Source organism: Nomascus leucogenys, chromosome 4 (genome assembly GCF_006542625.1).
Source record: "Nomascus leucogenys isolate Asia chromosome 4, Asia_NLE_v1, whole genome shotgun sequence".
In the NCBI taxonomy this organism is placed as follows: domain Eukaryota; kingdom Metazoa; phylum Chordata; class Mammalia; order Primates; family Hylobatidae; genus Nomascus; species Nomascus leucogenys.
Window position 1 is genome coordinate 26,225,938 of NC_044384.1, and position 24,356 is coordinate 26,250,293.

General features: G+C 36.1%; 1 protein-coding gene across 1 annotated transcript in view; it reads right to left on the reverse strand.

Moving 5' to 3' along the window:
* The window catches only part of DCC (DCC netrin 1 receptor), a 1,198,282-nt gene that overhangs the window by 43,169 nt on the left and 1,130,757 nt on the right, over window positions 1-24,356 (reverse strand). The window contains exon 26 of the mRNA XM_030810404.1: window positions 6,822-6,983. Coding sequence (XP_030666264.1) covers window positions 6,822-6,983 — 162 coding nt within the window. The remainder of the gene's footprint in view (window positions 1-6,821; window positions 6,984-24,356) is intronic.

Consider the following 24,356-nt stretch of genomic DNA (forward strand, 5'->3'; position numbering starts at 1 on the left):
GAAACAGGAAAAACCCTTCAAAAAAATAAATGAATCAAGGAGCTGGTTTTTTGAAAAGATCAACAAAATAGACTGCTAGCCAGACCACTAAAGAAGAAAAGAGAGAGGAATCAAATAGGCACAATCAAAAATGATAAAGGGGATATCACCACCTATCCCACAGAAATCAAGCTACCATCAGAGAATACTATAAACACCTCTATGCAAATAAACTAGAAAATCTAGAAGAAATGGATAAATTCCTGGACACATACATGGAATGTATCTATCTCAAAATAATAAGAGCTATTTATGACAAACCCACAGCCAATATCATACTGAATAGGCAAAAACTGGAAGCATTCCCTTTGAAAACTGGCAAAAGACAAGGATGCCTTCTCTCACCACTCCTATTCAACATAGTGTTGGAAGTTCTGGCCAGGGCAATCAGGCAGGAGAAAGAAATAAAGGGCATTCAATTAGGAAGAGAGGAAGTCAAATTGTCTCTGTTTGCAGAAGACATGATTGTATATTTAGAAAACCCCATCATCTCAGCCCCAAATCTCCTTAAGCTGAAAAGCAACTTCAGCAAAGTCTCAGGATGCAAAATCAATGTGCAAAAATCACAAGCATTCCTATACACCAGTAACAGACAAACAGAGAGAGAACCAAATCATGAGTGAACTCCCATTCACAATTACTACAAAGAGAACAAAATACCTAGGAATACAACTTACAAGGAATGTGAAGGACATCTTCAAAGAGAACTACAAACCACTGCTCAAGGAAATAAGAGTGGACACAAACAAATGGAGAAACATTCCATGCTCATAGATAGGAAGAATCAATACCATGAAAATGACCACATTGCCTAACGTAATTTATAGATTCAATGCTCTCCCCATCAGGCTATCAGTGACTTTCTTCATAGAATTGGAAAAAACTAATTTAAAGTTCATATGGAACCAAAAAAGACCTTGTATAGCCAAGAGAATCCAAGCAAAAAAAGAATAAAGCTGGAAGCATCATGCTACCTGACTTCAAAATATACTACAAGGCTACAGTAACCAAAACAGCATGGTACTGGTAACAAAACAGATATATAGACCAACAAACAGAACAGAACGGAGCCCTCAGAAATAACACCACACATCTACAACCATCTGATCTTTGACAAACCTGACAAAAACAGGCAATGGGGAAAGGATTCCCTATTTAATAAACGGTGTTGGGAAAACTGGCTAGCCATATGCAGAAGGCTGAAACTGGATCCCTTCTTTACACCTTATACAAAAATTAAGATAGACAGATTAAAGACTTAAACATAAGACCTAAAACCATAAAAACCGTAGAAGAAAACAACCTAGGCAATACCATTCAGGACATAAGCATGGGAAAAGACTTCATGACTAAAACACCAAAAGCAATGACAACAAAAGCCAAAACTGACAAAAGAGATCTAATTAAAGATCTTCTGCACAGCAAAAAAGCTATCCTCAGAGTGTACAGGCAATATACAGAATGGGAGAAAATTTTTGCAATCTATGCAACTGACAAAAGACTAATATCCAGAATCTACAAAGCACTTAAACAAATTTACAAGAAAAAACAAACAATCCCATCAAAAAGTGGGCAAACGATATGAACAGACACTTCTCAAAAGAAGACATTTATGCAGCCAACAAACATATGAAAAAATGCTCATCATCACTGGTCATCAGAGAAATGCAAATCAAAACCACAATGAGATACCATCTCATGTCAGTTAGAATGGCGATCATTAAAAGTCAGGAAGCAACAGATGCTGGAGAGTATGTGGAGAAATAGGAATGCTTTTACATTGTTGGTTGGAGTGTAAATTAGCTCAACCATTGTGGAAGACAGTGTGGCAATTCTTCAAGAATCTAGAACTAGAAATACCATTTGGCTCAGCAATCATACCCAAAGGATTATAAATCGTTCTACTATAAAGACACATGCTCATGTATATTTATTGTGGCACTGTTCACAATAGCAAAGACTTGGAACCAACCAAAATACCCATCAATGATGGACTGGATAAAGAAAATGTGGCACATATACACCATGAAATACAATGCAGCCATAAAAAAGGATGAGTTTATATCCTTTGTAGGGAGGAAACCATCATTCTCAGCAAACTAACAAACACAAGAACAGAAAACCAAACAAACACCGCATGTTCTCACTCATAAGTGGGAGTTGAACAATGAGGACACATGTACACCAGGGCCTCTCGGGGATTGGGGGGTAGGGGAGGGATAGCATTAGGAGAAATACCTAATGTAGATGACTGGTTGGTGGGTGCAGCAAACCACCATGGCACGTGTATATCTATGTAACAAACCTGTACATTCTGCACATGTACCCCAGAAATTAAAGTATAATAAAAAAAATCTATATTATTGTGATCATAAGTTTAATAGAATGTACATGAATTTGTTAGTCTTTTGAAATTCGGTCTCTTATTTTGAAAACATTCATATTTCACATGAATTCTGATTACACCACTGAATTTTCTTTTTTCCTAATCCTACTCTTTAATGCCATTGCTCCTCATCAGCATTGCTAAAAACAAAAATCGTCTGCATGCCCAGTCTTCTATCCCCAAGTTTTCAGCTGGCCCCCGTGATCCTGGCTGCAAACATCATGATATGGCTCTTGATTTTGACAGAAGTAAAAATGGCTTTACATAGATAGGTCCCCTCTTTAGCAAAATCCATCCTTAGTACCACATAGGGAGAATAGGAAAGTGCCTAATGTACCAGACAGGAGTGAGAGGGCCCTTCCTCGAGACGGAATATATCACCAATCCCTAAGGGACAATTTCTGTTGTGTTCAAAATGAATATAGTGAACAGGTATAGGATTTCCATCTATAATTCATAATTCTTATATTTTAAGTGGAGCAAAATAAATGCTTTTTGGAACTGGCTGACATTTAAGGCAGCAAAAACCCTTTAACAAACACAATAACAACTGCTCCACCGGTGAAATACTCTCATTTCAGATGAGCACTTTTGTCCAGTTCAGGCACTGGCTTCAGGAAACTTATGTGAAACAAACTGTCTTAGTGGCATGACATTTAGCTCTGCCAAGATCTCTCTCTGAAAGCAAAGAAACCTGCTTTTGTCCATGACGTGCCCCTGCTCTGCAATTCAGAGTGTCGAGTGAGAATCCAATACATGCTAGCAAGGCACTTGTTTTTACATGATGAAATAGTCAGAGTTCATTGTACAAATAGCATACAATTACACAGCAGAGTCAAATCTCAAGGTACTTCATAATTAATGTCAATACATATAATTGCTACAGAATAACTGGGAAAATATTACAAAAATGAAAATGAGGATTTTTCTTCTATCATCTAAAAACTACAATATGTGATAGAAATATAGCAAGCCAATAACTCTAAGCAAAGACTTTGAGATATGAACACCTCTAGAAACCCAATTCACTCATTAATCTTAGAAGAACAACGTGACACAATATTTTTACATAACCCCAGTTTCTTACAGCCTGGATTTTTTTAAAAAACCCTAGAGAATAATCCATGAACTCCATTGCACTCCTCATTCTATCTAGGTCAAGTTTCATTTATTAGTTGATTTCCCATTTGAGGGAGAACAGAGGCAGAAAAATAGCATGAATAAAGCTGACCAGCCTTCCCACTAGTTAGTTAAGATAATGTCAGAACTAAAAGGAAGACTGGAAATCACTTAAACTGCTCCTCTACCACGTACTTGTTTAAAAGACAAGAAAGTGGGGGCACCAATTTTATATTGATTTGTAGAAATGAGGCCCCAAGACTACCTATTGATTGAAGTTTTCAAATAAATACAATGCAGCCAAACTGTTCCCTAGGGATAACTCATTGGCTTATTGAGGCTAAGAGCAGTACTGCAGTTACTTATTAAGAAGAAGAAATATTTGTCCATCACAACTATATAAATATAAATATTTACTGATAGGTCAGCGAATACATGTAATGCAAATGTATGTACCATATCTTTTCTTTCCTTATGGTTGGAGAGAAATTCAGCTTTATTTGTGCCTTCAGAAGGCAGTAGACCTTTGGAACAGGACTTTAGTGATTCATTTCTTATAAAACTCAAAGGTCTTTCAGATAACTTTGGAGGAAAACAAGTTTCCACCTTGGCAAAGTCAACTTTTTCTTTTAATACTTTTTCTCTGTTTTAATGTATTAAATACTTTTAATACTTTCTCTGTTTCCCAAGGCGACTAATAAGATATATCCACCCAGATTCATGAAATGTTTTCTGCTTGAGAGAGAACAGGAATGTTTAGTGTTCTCTAAGGCATTTAGAAACTAATACGGAATGGCGGGAAACAGGAAGTTAATTGTTTCTGACAGTGATTTAGAGAATATTTAGTTTCCTAGAAAGGAGGGTGAGTGTTATTTATTTTTATTTTAAACAATCACTTGGAACACATATTAGATCTTAGTCCCTTTGCATTGCGCATAGCTTTGCTCAAAAAATTCTTGATGAATGACTGAAGATGTATGTTAAAAATCTGTAAAATCTTGGGCAGGAGTAGAACATCCATTGCCTTTTGATTTTAGATAAAGTTAAAAAATCACTAAGTATTTTGTCATATAACTACTTTTATTTAATAATCCTTACTTTAAAAAATAAAAACATCTTCTAGAGAATAAATATTTTAATCAATTAATTTCTTTCTTTTTTTTTTTTCCTGCCTCAGCCTCCTGAGTAGCTGGGACTATGGGCGCATGCCACCATACCCAGCTATTTTTTTTGTATTTTTAGTAGAGATGGGAGTTTCACCATGTTGGCCAGGATGGTCTCGATCTCTTGACCTCGTGATCCACCTGCCTCAGCCTCCCAAAATGCTGGGATTACAGGCATGAGCCACCTCGCCCAGCCCAATCAATTAATTTCTAATGGATTTTATTTTTAGAGGCATTTGAGGTTCACAGGAAAATGGAGCAGAAGGTACAGAGATTTATCACATGCCTCCTATCCCACATACACACAACCTACTCACTCTCAAAATCACAAGTCACACATGCGACTTTTAACCATAGATAAAAAATTTTATACTAGTCAATTCCCTTTATTCATTTTCATTGAGCTTTAACTTTTGGAATCATTTTCCCCATGATTCAATAAGAGAGAGTTTCACATGCTGCACCAATTTAAGAGGAAAAAGGAAAGAGTAAATTGATGTTGGACCTCAATGAATAAATTTTCAAAAGAAAATTATGCCTTTAAAAAAAGGGAAAAGAAATGAGTAACACAACACGAATAAAAATAGTGAATTAATTACTAATTTTAAAAGTCCTGAATTTTGGCTTGTACCAGTCATGATGGAAAAACACGATAAAGGTCATTCTACACATTCTTTTTTTAATTTGAAATAGAGTCTAGCTCCATCACCCAGGCTGGAGTGCAGTGTCACACTCTCAGCTCAATGCAATCTCCACCTCCCAGGCTTAAGAGATTCTCACGCCTCAGCTTCCCAAGTAGCTGTGACTATAGGCAATGCGCCACCACACCCAACTAATTTAGTAGAGACAGGGTTTCACCATATTGGCCAGGCTTGTCTCCAAATCCTGACCTCAAGTGATCTGCCCACCTCAGCCTCTGAGAGTCTACACATTCTTTTCATGTTTCCCTTTAAAGTCAGAGAATATACAAGAAATCAAGAGTGTAGGAGACAACAAACCAATAGGCAGAATACTAAACTAACATTAAAACTTGTCTTTTTTTGTTGCAGAGAGCTTCATTTTAGAAGTGAAGAAGGCACTTGTGGGCTCTCAATTCTTTCTTTGATTGGAATTCCACTTCCAGTTGTCTTGGGATTTGAAAATTTTAGTTGTTAGACTTTCTACGTCTTTCCTATTTAATTCCCTTCAATGCAGTTTGGGCAACTATTTTTCCTCGAGTTTTTGCACACAACTCTATTCTGTAGATATTATGTGCAGTGAGAAAAGAGAAAATAAATCTAATTCTCCCTTGGAAGATCTCTGATGCCTTTTAATTCTAACCCTGCTATATCTAGATGATTTATGATTTCTTAGAGTTGTCCCTGTTTGGTTAGAAAAATATACCTTACCTCAAAAATATATTTTATCGTTGTTACTATCATATCTATTACAAAACATCCTATCTCACATGAGCTGCTGAGTCACCTGTTCTTAACTAAGAGATGAAAGCCATAAAATCGATTTTAAAATACTGTGCTCAAAAAAAAAAAAAAAAAAAAAAAGAGTCAAATGGCACAGCAGAAATCACCAGGGTGTATATAATAGCTTGAGAGTCTCTTTTCATTCCTACCTTCCTTCAAATAAATGAAATGCTACCCTGGAAATGCTTTTTTTTCCTGATAATTAATTTTTAAAGCTGAAAAAGTATCACTTACCTGATTAAAGAAATCTAAAGGATTCATCCAAGTATTGGTTCATCAGCAATCAGTGAGACATAACCAACAGATACCAAATATGTTGGAAGATATCACTTGATTATGAATTTCCTATTTAATAGGACATATTAATTTCAAGCACCCATCACATCATTGTTTGATGGAACCACTTGACATTTGTTTCCCCACCACTTCCCCTTGTATTGTCAGTGGAGTGTGCTGTGAAAAGGTGCCTAGGGAATCAGTACAAATGCACATGAGCTAGGATCCAAAGCACTGTGTTGGAAAGGAACATTCTAGTACCACAGTCATAGGGAAATCAACTTTTCTAAGGGATAAGAAGGTCAGAATGCAACATATTTTACAAGACACCTTTGCTATTATTCATTTGCTCTTATTAAAAAGAGGAAAATGCATTACCCTGACTTCTTCCTGCTCCGAAACCTCGGTCCACTGACAGTGTTGGGAATGGCACAGGCCGGAGAGTGAACTGCGGGTGGGGATATCCACAGGTGGGAGACGGGAGGATTCCTGGGTACTGGGCACTTTCTAGGGTCGGCACCGGGATGGCGCTCACAACAGCTGCAAAAGAAAAAGGTTAATGGGTTTTTTGAATCTTATGTATTCACTCAACAAGCAAAAAGAAAACGGTGGAATTTTCAGATCCTCAAATCTATACACACTCTTCATAGTATCAAGTAGGTTCCCTTACTTACCTCTCTCCACCAATCCCACTTTTTACTTTAGTAAAGACAGCTCACCCCTCAAGCATCATACTATGAAATATTACCCTGCAGTTTAAAACATTCCAGGGCTCCAAACAAAGAAACAGTTAATCGAGTTACCATAAATCCACTTTAACATTTTATTGTTGGTCATGTTGTTTGTTTGTCTTGGTCTTAATCTTTCTTTTAAGGATGAACTATGGCATTAGAAAGGTTAGGTTGTTCTCAAATCAAATATATTGTGTAGAGTGGGTTGAAAAAATGTTGGGAATTTTCCATTAATTCTGTAAAAGAATGTATTGCTCTTGAGGGACAGTCGAGAGAGAGAGAGAAGCAAAGTGTTTTCTCAATAGTCATACTTAGGATTTATCTTTAAATAGAAAATATCTTCAAATACCCAAATCAGTGCAGGGGAGTGACATATTAAGTGTAACTGAATGTTTTTCAGGAAGATCAACTTTTTTTAGTTACAGTGACTGAAACCCACAGATAAAAAACATACACAATATCTTCTAGGTTTAGATAGTATTGTTCAATTTCATTATTCAATAGCTATTCAATTATAACATATATTATTAAATATTCCAATTGTAGTCAATCTTTATCTTATATATTATCTTATAAAATGTTTAGTATTCCCTCTTTTATTATGCCAAAACAAAATTTAAGTCAGCTACCTGAATGATCAGTTTTAGCAGTATATTCCTATGAAATTAATAATTTATTTTTATGTATTTAGATGGTAATGCCAATAACAGGAGTTCAACAAACACATACATACGTGCATGCACATTTACCAAATGAAAATCTTTTCTTTTGTCATATTCCTCATTTTATAACATTATAATTGTAGATACAAATTACACTGCTTATTGTAAATCAATGAGAAACAACGTATAATTTCTTTTAAATTCTAACTGAAAATTCAGATTAAATATATAAAAGATAAAAGATTTTAAAAGGGCTGCTTCTAGCAAACTAGCTATTAAAATTATATACCAGAATTTATTTTTCAGTATATTTATAATATTTCTTAAAATGCATTTGAACATGTTTACTTGAACTGAAAAATGAAGTCAGACTGTTTCAGATAAAGCATTTTGATGGACTGGTTTGAAAATGAAGAGTGACTCTGCTAATCAGATTAAATCATTAATATTTCCTATAAATTGAATAAAAATATAAATCATTTAAAGATAAATCATTTCTACAAAAATTGCTTTAGTGCAGATCTAAGTGATATTTCAATTTTCCTAATCTTGTCTTTATATTATTTTTCAGTAAAAAATTGTTGGGTTTTATTGGGTTTTTGTTCTATCACAAATTCTTGCTTTGGAGTGTAGAGTGATGACATTAATAGAATTTTTTTTAAAAATACATGTTATTGTGTATATTAGAGGTTTATGACATATTTTGAGACACATATAGATACACGTAGATAGTAGGTTGGTTACCATAGTGAAGTAGATTAACGTATCTATTGGCTCACAGTTACTTTTTGTGACAAAGTAACGAAGTAGCCAAAATCTACTTATTTAACAAAAATCTCTAATACAATACAATTGTATTAACTTTAGATCTCATGCTGTAGGTTAGGTCTCTAGACTTGTTCATCTCACATGTCTGCTATTTTGTATTCTTTGGCCTACATCTCCCCATTTCCTCTCCCCCTCCCACCTGTGGGAGCCACTGTTTCATTCTCTATCTCTGTGTATTTGAGCTTATATATGTATTATTTCACATATATATTTCACATATAAATGAGATTGTTGAAAGGTTCATACTACCCAAAGCAATATGCAGATTTAACACAATCCCCATCAAAATTCTAATGGCATTCTTCACAGAGATAGAAAAAAAATCTTAAAATTTCTATGAAACCACAACAAATATTGAATAACCAAAGCAATGCTGAGAAAGAAAAACAAAGTTGGATGCACTGCACTTCCTGATTAGAAATTATGTTAAAAAGGTATAGTCTCTTCCATAAATGGTGCTGGGGGAATGATTTTCACATTGAAAATAATGAAATTGGACCCTTATCTCACACCACATAGAAAAATTAACTCAAAATGGATAAAATACCTACATGTAAGACCCAGAAGGTAATTCCTAGGAGGGAGCATGGGGGAAAAGCTCCTTGATTCTGGTCTTGTTTATGATCTTTTTAGGTTTCACACCAAAAGCTTGGCTTCAAAAACAAATAAATGAAACTGCACCAGACTAAAAAGCTTCTGCACGGCAAAGGAAATAATCACCAAAAGAAAAGGCAACCTAATCTTGTCTTTATATATTGTTACAAAAAGTGCCTCTCGGTGAAAACAATTTTCAAGTTTATTTTAAAATTGCTTGATAAATTTTGGTACAGCTTTTTATTGTGAACCTCCTAGAAAACAAGAAAGTAAATAACTTGAATGAGTAACAAATACTTCTGCAAGTGAGGTGGTTTCTAACATTTTCATTTAGAGCATAATTGAAGGAGAATCTCAGGTAGTTGTTAGTTGAAAAATTATCAAAAATAACAGAATGCGAAGCCACAATGTGATTTTGGCATGTAATTTGGAAGAAGTTCAAATTGTTCAGTGATTGCTATAAAGATCTCATTGTTATAGTACTATATATACACACACTATATATATATATGCCAACATATGCAAAGGTTTCACAGTGTTTAGATCAATAAAAAGCCCACTGGAATAGAATTAATGCAATAAGCAACATTCATACATGGATGTATGCAATTAATGTACAAAAAGCCCCATTCATGTCATTAGGTGATAACACTCTAATAAAATTTTACTCTATATGCCATTGTGGAGAAACACTAATTGTAATGTTAACAAGATCCATAGGAAAGAAAATTAACAAAGACTTCCAGTGACTTATAGTCACTGGAAATACAAACATAACATTTTAGTTTATATAAATTTTATGCTGCAAAAAAGGTGTATAATCAACAAAAGACCCACAAACATAAAAATAGATCATGTTTGTATGTTAATCTGTGGGGAAAATAAATTGTAGATTCTAGTTCAAGCAGAAAAATGAGTGACGTTAACTTTGTTAACAAGGCACTTCCTCACATATTTTTTAAGGGGGTGATGTTGGTATCAAACTACTATGGTATTTTTGTGCTTGTAGATTGGTTTCAAAGTGTGTTAGAAAAATTCCATCTTTCACAGGTATTTAATGTATAACAAAATATTTTAAGCGTCAAATTTTAAATATATGAGGGGATACATAGTTTTTCTAAATTATTTTAGAGAAGACATGAATGAACATTTGAGAGTAAGTGGTACAAAGCACAATGCCTCAATAAAGATATTTTATAAAAAGCACATTATGGATATATAAACACGTAAACAGGCTCCAGAAAAAGGGAAATTTTAAAAATGACAAGATAACTTTTAAAAAGAATCAGAGATTCAAACCAGGTACCAGCCGAAATGTTATAAATTCCTTAAAGAAATAAGTTATAATTTTGTTGTCTTTGTGTCTTTTCTAGTACAGTGCTAGAGATACTTCATATTTTTCAAGTGAGTTTAATATGAAGGATTTTCTAGGAGTATTATTTAGAAATCTGTCATTTTAACACACTGGAGACTTTTAGAGTGGCTTGATGTATGATTTAGTCTCCTGGGGTATATAGTTAATATAATAATAATAATAATAATAATAATAATAATAATAATGATAATAATGTAGTTGAACACATTTGTAAATACAAGCCATACAAGAGCATAAAGTCTGTTACTAAACAACTCAAATTCCCAGACTCTGAGGCAGTCAACTGAATTATTTCACCTGTCTTACTGATCAAATGGATCACTGCAGTCATTAAAGTGGATTGCTAGATTGCAAAACATTCCTGGTATTGATAATTTCTACTCATAAATGTGACAATGTTAGTCTCCTTTAAATATAGAAGATACTCATTCCACAAACCGTGCATACTATATTTTCTTATCAAAATGAGTATATTGTAATACAAGCAATAATATTATTAACAAGTGTTTTGCAATATGTTTAGAAAAAGAGTTTCATAAGTATCTTCTGATTTGGAGCCAAACAAATTTGGAGAGAGAAACATAAAACAATTTTTCAAGACATATAATCTTTTAGTTAGAGTGCTGAGAGCACTCTAGAGACTGAACTTACACTGCAGTTCCAAGTCTTTCATTACTGAAGAAAGAAGTTTTACTTTCTAATAGTTTTGTATTTTTGCTGCTGACCTGATTACAAAGGGTTTACAAATAATAAAACTTCTTTCAAAAATAATAAATCTGTTGTATATTTCTGCATCTCAAAAGTGCTCATTATTTCGTGACATCAAATAGAATAGCCAGTATTCCAAAGCTTCAATCTTGAAGTATTTTATTCTATGATTCATTGCTGAAAAGGGACAGAAGTCTACATTTACTTATAACAAAAAATAATCATTCTTGAAGTAAGTTGGATAAAACATTAGGTATTAATATATCTTTTGGTATTTTTCCCCTTGATGTCAGTTTTGAAAGTCGGAAATACACACACACACAAACACACACAAACACACAAACGCTTCAACTCAAAGCATTCACTCCACTGCTATGTTTATGTAAAACAGCTCAGAGAGCAATATCATCAAGCATTTTCAATAAATCTCTGCTCTGCGGCAAAATATGACAAGAAATCTGTTCTGACACAGCTTTCTGACAATTGATCTCTGACATTGATGCACAAAATTTTTCAAGTAGAAATTCCCTCACCAAATTACTTAGCTCCCTGAACAAGGCACATTGGTATTTGAAAACTTCCATAATATTCTTTAAAATGTTAGCACTAAATACTACCTATAGGAAATCAAAAGTAAAGATTTTTTTAAGCTACAAGATTTAAGAAATAAGAAAACCCTCCCTACATATTTCTCAACATGGTACTTGACAGAATTGAGAGATTTGTTGAGGAGATGAAGGAGACAAAGATAATGGAATGTCAAAATGAAAGAGCTTAACTGAAATGATTTTTCATTCTGCCTCTTTTTATCTTCTCTTTTCCACAATGACCTGTATATTATCTGGGACATTTGGAAATTTAGCCTCTATTGTCCTTGATAAATATTCATATCTCCTTCACATTTTCAGGTGTTCTTTGATAAGCAAGTGCCACAGAATGAAATTCACAAGTATCCACAAACTCCATGGAGGGTGACTTTTGGAAAAGCCCTAAGATTCATAAATATGTGCTTTGCAGTTATTCTTAATATAATGGTAAAGATTCCAAGTGCTGAAGTAAAACTGCCTGGATTCGTTACCTAGTTCTACTCCTTGCTAGTGAATAAGCATCATAGCCGGCGTCAAAGATACCTCCCACTGATCCCACTTCATGGAGTTCACGTGCCTGTGGGGTTCCCTTGCACATTTTACCAGGATTGGTCTGGTGAGCAGTAGAATGCGGCAGAAATGACGGTATGTCTCTTCTAAGATAAGGTTTAAAAAGATTGTACGTGCTCACTCTCTTTTTCTCTTTCTCTCTTCTCTTCCCTCTTTTAGATCACTCATGCTGCGGGAAGCCAGGTGTCATGCCTTGGGGAATCCAGGTGTTACGTCTTGAGGACAGGCTGGCAGACCTGTGCATAGGCCCATGTGGTGAGAAACTAGACCCTCAGCTCAAGACATTGAAAGAAACCTCATGAAACAGCTTGAAGCTCTGACCCTGAACCACCTAGCTAAACTGCTCTTAGATACCTGATTCTCAGATACTATTGAGAAAATAAACAATAATTATTTTATGTTGCTACATTTGGGGAGCAATTTGTTACATGATAATAGCTATACGTTGAAGAGCAAATTATTCAAGCTCTGTTTTTCAGTTTCCTTATGTGCACAATGGAGTACTGATTTTATGATGTGGTTGTGAGGATTTAAGAGAACATCCACAGAGAATTAATTGCAACAGAGTACAGGGTCAGAAGTCAGCACCCCATAAATGTTGGGCATTGTAATTAATTTGCAAGGCTGCAACAGATCCATCCAAAACTGCATTGAATATCTCTTAATTGAAAATATTGTTTAAAACATCTTGTCTTACATTTGAAAAAAAAGAGTGCGATGCATTAAGATAGAGGCAAATAAATAATAGTTTTTAAATTCAAATTTGAACCTGAGGGAAGTATGACCCTGAAAGATTTTTGACATGAGAAAGATAATTTCTAATTCAAGTTCTTGTTTTGTCATTTATAAGCTGAAGAAGGCCTTTAATTTATTGAAGTCTATCTGGCCCAATTTTAATGTGGTTTATACACGCTTTCCAAGATGACACAGAATGTGGACTGGAGGGCTTAGTGCTTGCCACAGCAGGAGCTATGTGTTAAGATCAAATAGAGTGCACTGTGAGAAGGAAACTTTAAGACCCCTGCAATCTCCTACTATACTCCTTCTATCTGGACCTTTACTCCTCTATCTGGACCTTTTCAACTGAGATCTTCTCAAATGAGATGTATCGATGAAGCCCAGATATATGAAATAGTTGTGAACATCCAGGTGTACATTTTGGCTCCATGATATTAGACAGAAGGTGAGGCTGTAGGAAAGATAGACTCTGATCTGGTTCCATGGAATTCCTTTGAAATGAGCTTAAGGTATCACAGTATTCTTTTCTAAGCAGACCAGAAAGATTTCCACAATAAATTGTGAATCCATTTGCCTTAGTCATTCATAAGTTACCCCAGGTCCCCAAAACCTTGAGTGAGATAGGAAATGTTGTGAGGTTTAAGAAATGATCCATTTTGTTGAAGAAATCTCTAAGACATTAGGAATTAAGAAATAATTAGGTAATCTAAGTCTTAAAAGGACGGAGATCTGTATTTTTACATTGCAATAGAAACTCTTTCTAGAAGCTAAATTGGTATACTTTTTATACTCCATCATCTAAAATATTTACTTTCACCAACCCTTTGCCAGATCCCTTCTTCATTACTCCTATATCTTTGAAAAACAAACTACTTCTTATCTTGTAAAATCCTCCCAAAAGATACAGTTCTGTACTCTCTACAGGAACTTTTTTAAGCTCTGTGTAATCCTGACTGTGTCTGCATAACTCTACTGACTTGCTGATTTTCGTAGTCCAATAGAATTAACAATAGATTAATTTTGTTTGAAAATTTATTTGCTTATAGAGCTACCAAAAAACAACATCTAGGTCTCCAGTTCTCATTCATTAACAACTTTTTAATTCCATTTTTATACAGAGCCATGGCATCGCACAAAACATTGCATAATGCATAATGAATTGTGTGCCTATAGAGTTTGAATAAAAAATACTGTTCCTTTCAGTAATTCAAAGAGGTGGAATGAAGTATGTCATCGAAGACTCAAAGAATAAAAACTGATATTGATAATGAATTGATCAGATTAGTATTTAAAATCATGTATTAGGTAATGAGATCATTTCTAATGCAAATTTAAGTGTGCTTTGAACTTTCTTCTCACTGCCGTTCCTACAGTTCTGAATAGTTGAAAACGTGTGTGCTGTTGATATTGATCATACTAGAATGGCTCTCTGCACTCCTTACTCCTAGGAAAGCATTCTTGGTTGGTTGTGGGCATCCACAAGGGCTGAAGGGTGATGGAATAAATGCCCAGTCTCAGAGGACTATTGAGCTGGGACCGACCTTAGGATGCTGGTTTCTCACACCTTATAGGCATGAGTCAAAGAGATGATCGTCTCACAGACGAGTCCCTCTCAATGTCCATTTGTGTAGAAGCAGGCCTCCTGGAAGGACAGCACCTAGAGTCAATAGAACTCCAGTTTTAAAAATCTGGCCTTTCTCATGTAGCTTTAGTTCACTTCTCAACAGCTTCTCCAACTCACTGTTTGTGTTCTACAGCCAAGTGACTAATGCAGATGGTGGGAATGGGAAGAAGAGCATTGGCTCTCATAGTGAATGTTCTAGAAAGCCCAGAAACCAGTAGCCATTACCATGGCAAAGTGTATAACTTCCTTTGCTTCAGTGTTTTTGCTAGATGTTTCAGGCTACCTTTTTGAGACTTCTTTTTCCTTTAAAGAATGATTTCCTTTTTTTCCCTCAAATATTTACAGAGAAAGAGAGAAATACATAAAATTCAAGATACTGCCCAAAAACCTCTCATACTTTAAATGATCTTACAGCTAATCTGCTTCAATCTATATCCTTCCTAGTTCCTATTCCCCTCCTCCTTTTCAGCATTTTACAAAAGAAGAAAATGGGTTGAAAATGGCCAAATAGTTACATCCGATGTTACAATAAAATCTAGAAATGTAATGTAGATCTAAATCTCTCTTCAAGGAATGCTCTCATTCAAATTAAGTTGCTCACCCAAGGCCACACACCACTTCTTGGAAATAGCCTGCATGAAAGATTACTTGAGTCAGGATAGAGAAGCCCAGCCCCACTTGCCTCATTTAGGACAACCCTAAAGGACAGCCTCAGGTCAGCTGAGGTCTCCATTAAACAAACAGCATCACCAGTTCAATCCCACCCTTGCCTCAATTCTGTATCCTTCACCCTCACTGGTGTTATTCCAGAAAGCACTTGCCAATAAATCTCCTATCTTCCAATCTCTGTTCTGACTTTTTTGTAATTAATTTCATTATAGTAAGAAACAGCATTTAAAATAATTTTTTGGCCATTATACAAATAGTCAACCTTTGCCACCATTTTATGGTAAGAGCAACTAGGCTGGGGAATCAAAAGATTGGAGTTCATCTCCTGCCTGTGCTGTCAGCTGGCGTGTTTTTCATGAGCCTCAGCTAATTTTTCTGTGAAGAATGTTTGGGGATAAGGAGTAGCATATGCCATATAATATTTTCAACCAAAAAGTATAATATTAGACAAATAAGATTCTGCCTTCCCATGAAATTAAATACATTTTCTCTGTGAGTTTTAAGAGCCAAAATACAACTTCAGATAACTTACATTTTATCTGTTAATTAACATTTTATAGCACATAATAAGAAATGTCAAGGAAGAAAGAAAATAATAATCTTATAGGAATAATGATTCCTCAATGAAATAGCAACGATCTTTATATATGTGACTAGAAATCTGAACAATGCTATGGCTTTAGTTTATACAAGGCTTGATACCCCAGTAAATGTAAATAATTGCAAATGGGGCCATTATAAATTTATCTACTCTCCTGAATGAAATCATAACTCTGCCAAGATACAGATATACAATTTTTAAACATAGTTATCTATGGCCTTATCGATCATCTCAGATGCAAAGGGCTATTTTATCAAAAAGTTTAAGACTTTATTTGGGCCAGGCACAGTGGCTCACACCTGTACTCCCAACACTTTGGGAGGCAGAGGCAGAGGCAGAAGGATCACTTGAGTCCAGGAGTTTGAGACCAGCCTGGGCAACATGGTGAAACCTTGTCTCTTCAAAAAATACAAAAACTAACTGGGCGTGTTGGCTTATGTCTGTAGTTCCGTATACTCAGGGGGCTGAGGCAGGAAGATTGCTTGAGCCCGTGAGGTGGAGGTTACAGTGAACAGGGATCATACCACTGCACTGCAGCTGGGCAACAGAGTGAGAGTCTGACTCAAAAAATAAAAAATATTTTAAAGTCAACTGTGTTTATATGTTAAAATAATTTTCTTTTGTTAGATGCAGTTTCACCAACAAACAGCTTGTAGATAACAATGAATGCAATGCGACCAAGTTATTTAATAATATATATATTCTATTGTCTTTTTTCCCATTGAATTATAATATACACAGGAAAAAATGGGAATATGCTAAATACAGTGCTCAATGTTTTTCCAAAGTAAAATGCCTGGCATCTGTCATCCAGAACAAGAAATAACATATTATGAGAATGTGCCCTATAGTACCTTCTGGTCCACTAATCCACTTCCATCAAAAGTAATTGTCCTCCTGAATTCTAACCCTGTATTAGTCTGCTTTCATGATCCTGATAAAGACATATCCAAGACTGCACAATTTACAAAAAAAAAATAATAATAAAGGGTTTACTGGACTTACATTTCCACATGGCTGGGAAGGCCTCACAATCATGGCAGAAGGGAAAAGGCACGTCTCACATGGCAGCAGACAAGAGAAGAGGGCTTGTGCAAGGAGACTCTCATTTTTAAAATCATCAGATCTTGTTAGACTTATTCACTATCATGAGAACAGCACAGGAAAAACCTGGCTCCAAAATTCAATTACCTCTCACCAGGTCCCTCCCACAACACATGGGAATTCAAGATGAGATTTGGGTGGGGACACAGCCAAACCATATAATTCTGCCCCTGGCCCCTCTCAATTCTAATGTTCTCACATTTAAAAACTAATCATGCCTTTCCAATGGTCCCCCAAAGTCTTAACTCATTTCAGCATTAACTCAAAAGTCCACAGCCCAACATCTCATCTGAGATGAGGCAAGTCTTTTCCACCTATCAGCCTGTAAAATCAAAAGCAAGTTAGTTACTTCCTATATAAAATGGGTTACAGGCATCGGGTAAATACACCTGTTCCAAATGGGATAAATTAACCAAAACAAAGGGGCTACAGCCCTATGCAAGTCCGCAATTCAGTAGGGAAGTCAAATCTTAAAGCTCCAAAATGATCTCCTCTAATTCCGTGTCTCACATTCAGGTCACACTGATGCAAGAGGTGGGTTCCCATGGTCTTGGCCATCTCCATCCCTGTGGCTCTGCAGGTTACAGCCTCCCTTCTGGCTGCTTTCATGAGCTGGCACTGAGTGTCTGCAACTCTTCCAGGTGCACAGTGCAAGCTGTCAGTGGATCTACCATTCCGGAGTCTGGAGGATGGTGGCTGTCTTCTCAGAGCTCCACTAGATGGTGACCCAGTAGGGACTCTGTATGGGAGCTCTGACCCCGTGTCTCCCTTCTGCACTGCCCTAGCAGAGGTTCTACATGAGAGCCCCATCCCTGCAGCAAACTTCTGTATGGATATCCAGGCATTTCCATATATCCTCTGAAATCCAAGCACAGGTTCCCAAACCCCAGTTCTTGACTTCTGTGCACTGGAAGGCTCAACACCACAAGGAAGCTGCCAAGACTCTGAAGCCAAGACCTGAGCTCTATTTTGGCTCCTTTCAGCCACAGCTGGAGCAGCTGGGACACAGGGCACCAAGTCCATAGGCTGCACGCAGCTCACAGACCCTGGGCCTGGTCCATGAAACCACTTTTTCCTCCTAGGCCTCCAGGCCTGTGATGTGAGGGGCTGCTGTGAAGACTTCTGACATGCCCTGGAAACATTTTCCCTATTATATTGTGGATTAACAGTCAGCTCCTCATTGATTATGCAAATTTATGCAGCCAGCTTCAATTTCTTCTCAGAAAATGGGGTTTTCTTTTCTATTGTATTGTCAGGGGGCAAATTTTCTGAATTTTTATTCTCTGCTTCCCTTGTAAAACTGAATGCCTTTAACAGCATCCAAGTCACATCTTGAATGCTTTATTGCTTAGAAATTTCTTCTGTCAGATACCCTAAATCATCTCTCTCAAGTTCAAAGTTCCACAAATCTCTAGGGCAGGGGAAAAATGCCACCAGTCTCTTTGCTAAAACATAACCAAAGTCACCTTTGCTCCAGTTCCCAACAAGTTCCTCATCTCCATCTGAGACCACCTCAGACTGTATTTCATTGTCCATATCATTATCAGCATTTTGGCCAAAGCCATTCAACAAGTCTCTAGGAAGTTCCAAACTTTCCCACATTTTCCTGTCTTCTTCTGCGCCCTCCACCAAACTATTCCAACCTCTGCTTCTTACTGAGCTCCAAAGTCACTTCCACATTTTTAAGTATCTTTTCAGCAATGCCCCACTCCTGGTACCAATTACTATATTAGTCCATTTTCACGCTGCTGATAAAGACATACCTGTGATTGAGCAATTTACAAAAGACGTTTATTGGACTTACAGTTCCATGTGGCTGGGGAGACCTTACAATCATGGCAGAAGGTGAAAGGCACATCTCACATGGCAGCAGAGAAGAGAAGAGAGCTTGTGCAGGGAGACTCCCATTTTTAAAATCATCACATCTTGTGAGACTTATTAACTATCACAAGAATAGCACAGGAAAGACCTGCCCCATGATTCAATTACCTCCCACTGGGACCCTCCTACAAGACATGGGAATTCAAGATGAGATTTGGGTGGGGACACAGCCAAACCATATTAAACCCCATGGATTATTTTACTAATTTTCTAATTTTACATAAATTGAATCATATAGATGCATCAGGTTTCCTTATTGCAAATTTACACCCGTGAGATTATCCATATTGTTTTGTATAATTTTGGTTTATTTTTATTGCTGCATTGTACTCCACTATATGAATATACTATAATGTATTCATCTATTGTAATGAAGATGTGATATTACAAATAACCCACATTCTTATATGCACCTGTTGACTAATATTTTATATATTTCCATTGGGTACATATCCAAGAGTAGAATATATCTAGGAATGGAATTGCTGAATCAGAATATTCTTATAAATTTTGGAAAACTATGTGATGGTTTAAAACCATGTATGTGTTGTTATCTGATAACTACAAAAAATAACAAAAATTAATTTCTGGTAATTTTATGGGTTCCATTCATGTAGAATAAGTCACTAAGTAAGAGAAGATTTGTTATTTTAGGCATACAAAAACTCAGAGCTCAAGATAACAGTATGAAGCAACATAGTAGAGTAGATAGATCCAGCAGAGGTTTCAAGTTCAGACTCTCAGAGCCTCAGCTTCCATGTTTAGACAATGGAGATAGCACCTTCAGAAAATCTTTTTGAAAAATAAAAGGATATGAATAATTTAGGAGATAAAAGCCGTATTTATCTTTGGAAAAGCAGTGTACCATAGAGGTTCCGAGGTTGCCCAGGTATCCTAGAGGAAGTTGCTTAAGCTGTCTTAGTCGCTGTTTCCCATGTGTAAAATCAGGATAATCTTACCACATGATAACAGTGTGAGGATTAAACGAAAATAATAATTAGCAAGGTATTTACCAAGTGAATAATATTAAAAATTTTCATACTTGTTAGATTTTCTTTCTCTTTCTTTCTAAGCCTATTATTTCCTTTTCTGTTTAATGAAAACAAGTTTAACTGCTCTTAATACATCAGACAATTTTGTTAGACGACATTCTATTTATAACTAACAAAAAAAGAACTTGCCAAACATCGATGTGTTACAAACATAAGGAAGACATTTTAATAATACATTTATTTGTTTTTTCATTCATTTGACAGATATTTAGCAAGCACCAATTTTGTGCTAGGTACTAAACAATAAAATGTGTGAATATGAAGATGAATTAGATACATTACATCCTTATCATGAAGTAATTCACAAGCTGTTAGAGGAGGGAAGATTTGGACTTGAAAGCCTAAGCATGTAAGGCAGTATTGTGTGTAATAAATGCTATATTGTGCTACAAGAACACGTTATTCAAACATATAAAAGGGAGTCTTTATTTCTAGATGGAGTAATCAGAAAAGCATTTGTAAGAGCATCAATATCTACTCTGGTCTTTGGAGGATACATAAAACTTCTTAGGTTGAGCTATCCACTGAGTCATTTCAAAAGGAAAGAAATATGTAAAGGGAAAAAACAAATGAAGGACAGTGCATATTTGTGGATCAGCAATGAGTCTACCTTAGCATGAGTCTGGGTACATATAAGGATAGAGTAATAGAAATCTAGATTCCAATATGATATGCTAAAAACGTTTTTAAAAAATTATTTGTTTTGTTTTGTTTTTCTTGGCAGACAAATGGGAGCCACTGGAGAAATGTATGGGGTGGAATGCCATGTTTAACTTGTTTTAGGAAGAAATATGGCCAGCAGGATGCCTAAGAGTCTGGAAGATGCTAGAGCCAGGAAGACTTAGCTAGGAAGCTGTCTTGGCAGTTTAGATGTGAAGTCACAAAGAAGACATAAAAGAGTTGAGAATGGGAGGATAGCCAAGGATTCAAAGATACTGTGAAAGAAAAAGCAATGGCATATGGGAATTTATTAGATGAGGAAGATATTTCTAATTAGATAGGACAGGAAGGCTCTACAGATTCTAAAGTACAATAATGTTTGAGAAGAAAGCAATAAATGATTGGCACAGATAGAACTTAGTTATTAATACAAGAGGACTGCAACTAGAGGGGGAAAAAAGGCAACTAAGTGCACAGTGTCTTTCTCAGCAGTGAAAGGTATAAAAGAAAAAGGAAAATAGCTTCACAGGGTATGGCAGCTAGGAGCATAATGATTAAGAATGCTGAACTCTGAAATCAGACCTTTTGAGTCCAAATTCTGGCTATAGCACGTACTAGCTGTGTGACTGCTAGCTAGTTACTTAAACTCTCCAATCCTTTCTTCTCTCACTGGTAAATGAGAGAACCTAACAATGAGAAGGATAACAATAGTGCTTACTACTTGACTTGAACAGTTGGCGTTCATAATGAATGCTATGTAAGTTTTTGCACTTATTATAGTAAAATTGAGAGAAGATGTAATGGAGCATAGGGAGGATGTGGCATATGGTAAGTAAAAAGAAACAACTATTAATTCATTCATTTGACTAAACGGTATTGGGTGCATGCCTACAATGTGCCAGGTGCTGTTCTGGGTACTGGGGACTCAAAATGACCAAAATAGGCATAATCTTTGCCCCTATAAAGATTATATTAAAATACAGGAAGCACATAAATAACAAACACAAAACCACAAATAGAACAGTGTAACGCATTAATAAAGAAAAATGAAGCATAATAGAGAAGTAGAGAGAGTGACCAGAGATGCTGTGTTAGGCAATGGTCAGGGAAGATCTGCTTATAAAGGTGGTAGTTGAATAGAGACCTGAAAGAAATGGGGGATAAGACATGCAAATATCTACAAAAAGAGATTCCAGACAAAGACTACAGCAAGTGCAGAGTCCCTGAACTGAGATATGCCTATTATCCAAGGAACACAGAGGAAGGTTACATGATTGTAATGAATTACAGAAAGGAGCAATAGGAGATAAAGTGAGGGATAAACCCAGAGACTAAATCACATGGACCTTGTAGGACATAGCAAAATTAGTGGATTTTGTTTCTACATGTGATGGAAGTCACAGAGGAACAACATTATCTAATTTTTATATTGAGAGACAGCTGTGTAGACAATTGATTGTAAGGGCAAAAGCTGATGAAGATTAATGGGTACAAAAATAGAATGAATAAGGCCTACTATTTGATAGCACAACAGGGTGACTGTAGTCAATAATAACTTAATTGTACATTTAAAAATAACTAAGAGTATAATTGGATTGTTTTTAACAAAAAGGATAAACACTTGGGTGGATGGATACCATATTCTCCACAATGTGATTATTACATATTGTATGCTTGTATCAAAATATCTCATGTACCCCATAAATATATACATCTACAATGTATCCACAAACATTATGAATGTTTTTTTTTTTCAAAAAGCTAAAGAAGAGACTAGTTACAAGCTTATTGCTGTAGTCTAGTAACCTGTAAGAGATGATGGTAGCTTGGATAAGGGCAAAACAGTGAAGATGGAAAAGAGTGGTCAAATTTGGGAAATGTTTTGAAAACAATAATTTGGTAAAAGACTGAATTTAGGGTATAAGGAAATCAGAATAAAGAGGCATGAAACTAGAGTTTCTGAACAGAGTAAGTTGATTTATATAATTTGGCTCTGTGTCCCCACCCAAATCTCATCTCGAATTGTAATCCCCATATGTCAAGAGAGGGACAAAGTGGGAGGTGATTGGCTCACTGGGGCAGTTCCCCCCATGCTCCTCGTGATGGTGAGTGAGTTCTCATGAGATCTGGTGGTTTTATACGGGGCTCTTCCCCCTTCGTTCTCTCTCTCTCTCTCTCTCTCTTTCCTGCTGGCTTATGAAGAAGGTACTTGCTTTTCCTTCACCTTCCGCCATGATTCTAAGTTTCATGAGGCCTCCCAGCCATGCGGAACTGTCTGTCATTTAAACCTCCTTTGTTTTTGAATTACCCAGTCTCAGGTAGTATCTTTATAGCAGTGTGAAAACGGACTAATACAGTAAATTGGTACCACAAAGAGTGTGGCACTGCTATAAAGATAATCTGAAAATGTGGATGTGACTTTGGAACTGGGTAATGGTCAGAAGTTGCAACAATGTGGAGGGCTCAGAAGAAGACAGGAAGATGTGGGAAAGTTTGGAATTGCCTAGAGACTTGAATAGTTTTGACCAAAATGCTTGTAGTGATATGGACAATGAAGTCCAGGCTGAGGTGTCCTCAGATGGTGATGAGGAAATTATTGGGAAATGAAGCAAAGGAGACTCTTGCTATGCTTTAGCAAAGACTGGTGGCATTTTGCCCTTGCCCTAGAGATCCTGCCTCAGGATAATGTCATCTAGGATTCAAGCATTTTAATAATATTTAAGGCCATTGATACTAGATGACATTATCTAAGAAGCAGGTGTAGGGAGAAAAGAGAGGATACCTGAAGACTGAGCCCTGGGGCATTCTCTGACTCTTAGAGATCAGGAAGAAGAAGAGAAATAAGTGAAGGATACTGAGGAGGAGCAGCCAGAAGGGTAGGAAGAAAACCAGGGGCATCTAGTACATTACAAGCCAAAGAGAAAGTGGTTCGGGGAAATAAGTGAGAACCTATGTCAACTGGTTTCTGAGAGTCTGAGACTTGACTGTTGGATTTGACAATGTGGAGATTATTGACAGTCTTGTCAATCATGGATTCAGTGGAGAGTGACTGTAAAAATCTTATTAAAACTAGTAAGAAAGCTTAGAAGAGGAGAAAGTTAGTGCAGATAATTTAGAATTTTTTTTCAGTAAATACAGTTTCAATTGTAGGGGGAAGTGGCATTGAGTGTTATAAAACAGGAGTTATGACAGAATATTAATATTTGTGTGCTTACTGCAGTGATAAATAAGGAAGAAAAACTGATGATGCAGGAAAGGGAAGGGGTAATTACAGAAGAGTCCCTAAATGGGTGAGAGGGGATTTCAACAAGACACTCAGAGGGCAGCACTAACAGATCAATTAGATTTGATGGAAGGACAATGATACCACTTTCTGAATGCTTTTCTTTTCTTCCTGATATAAGATTATTAGCTAAGAATAGGGAAAGATGGGAGATACTGAAATCTGAAAAGTAAGAATACATATAAGACATTCATCTTATAAAGTGTAACTATGAACCACTAGAGAAATACAGTGTCATTTCCAAAT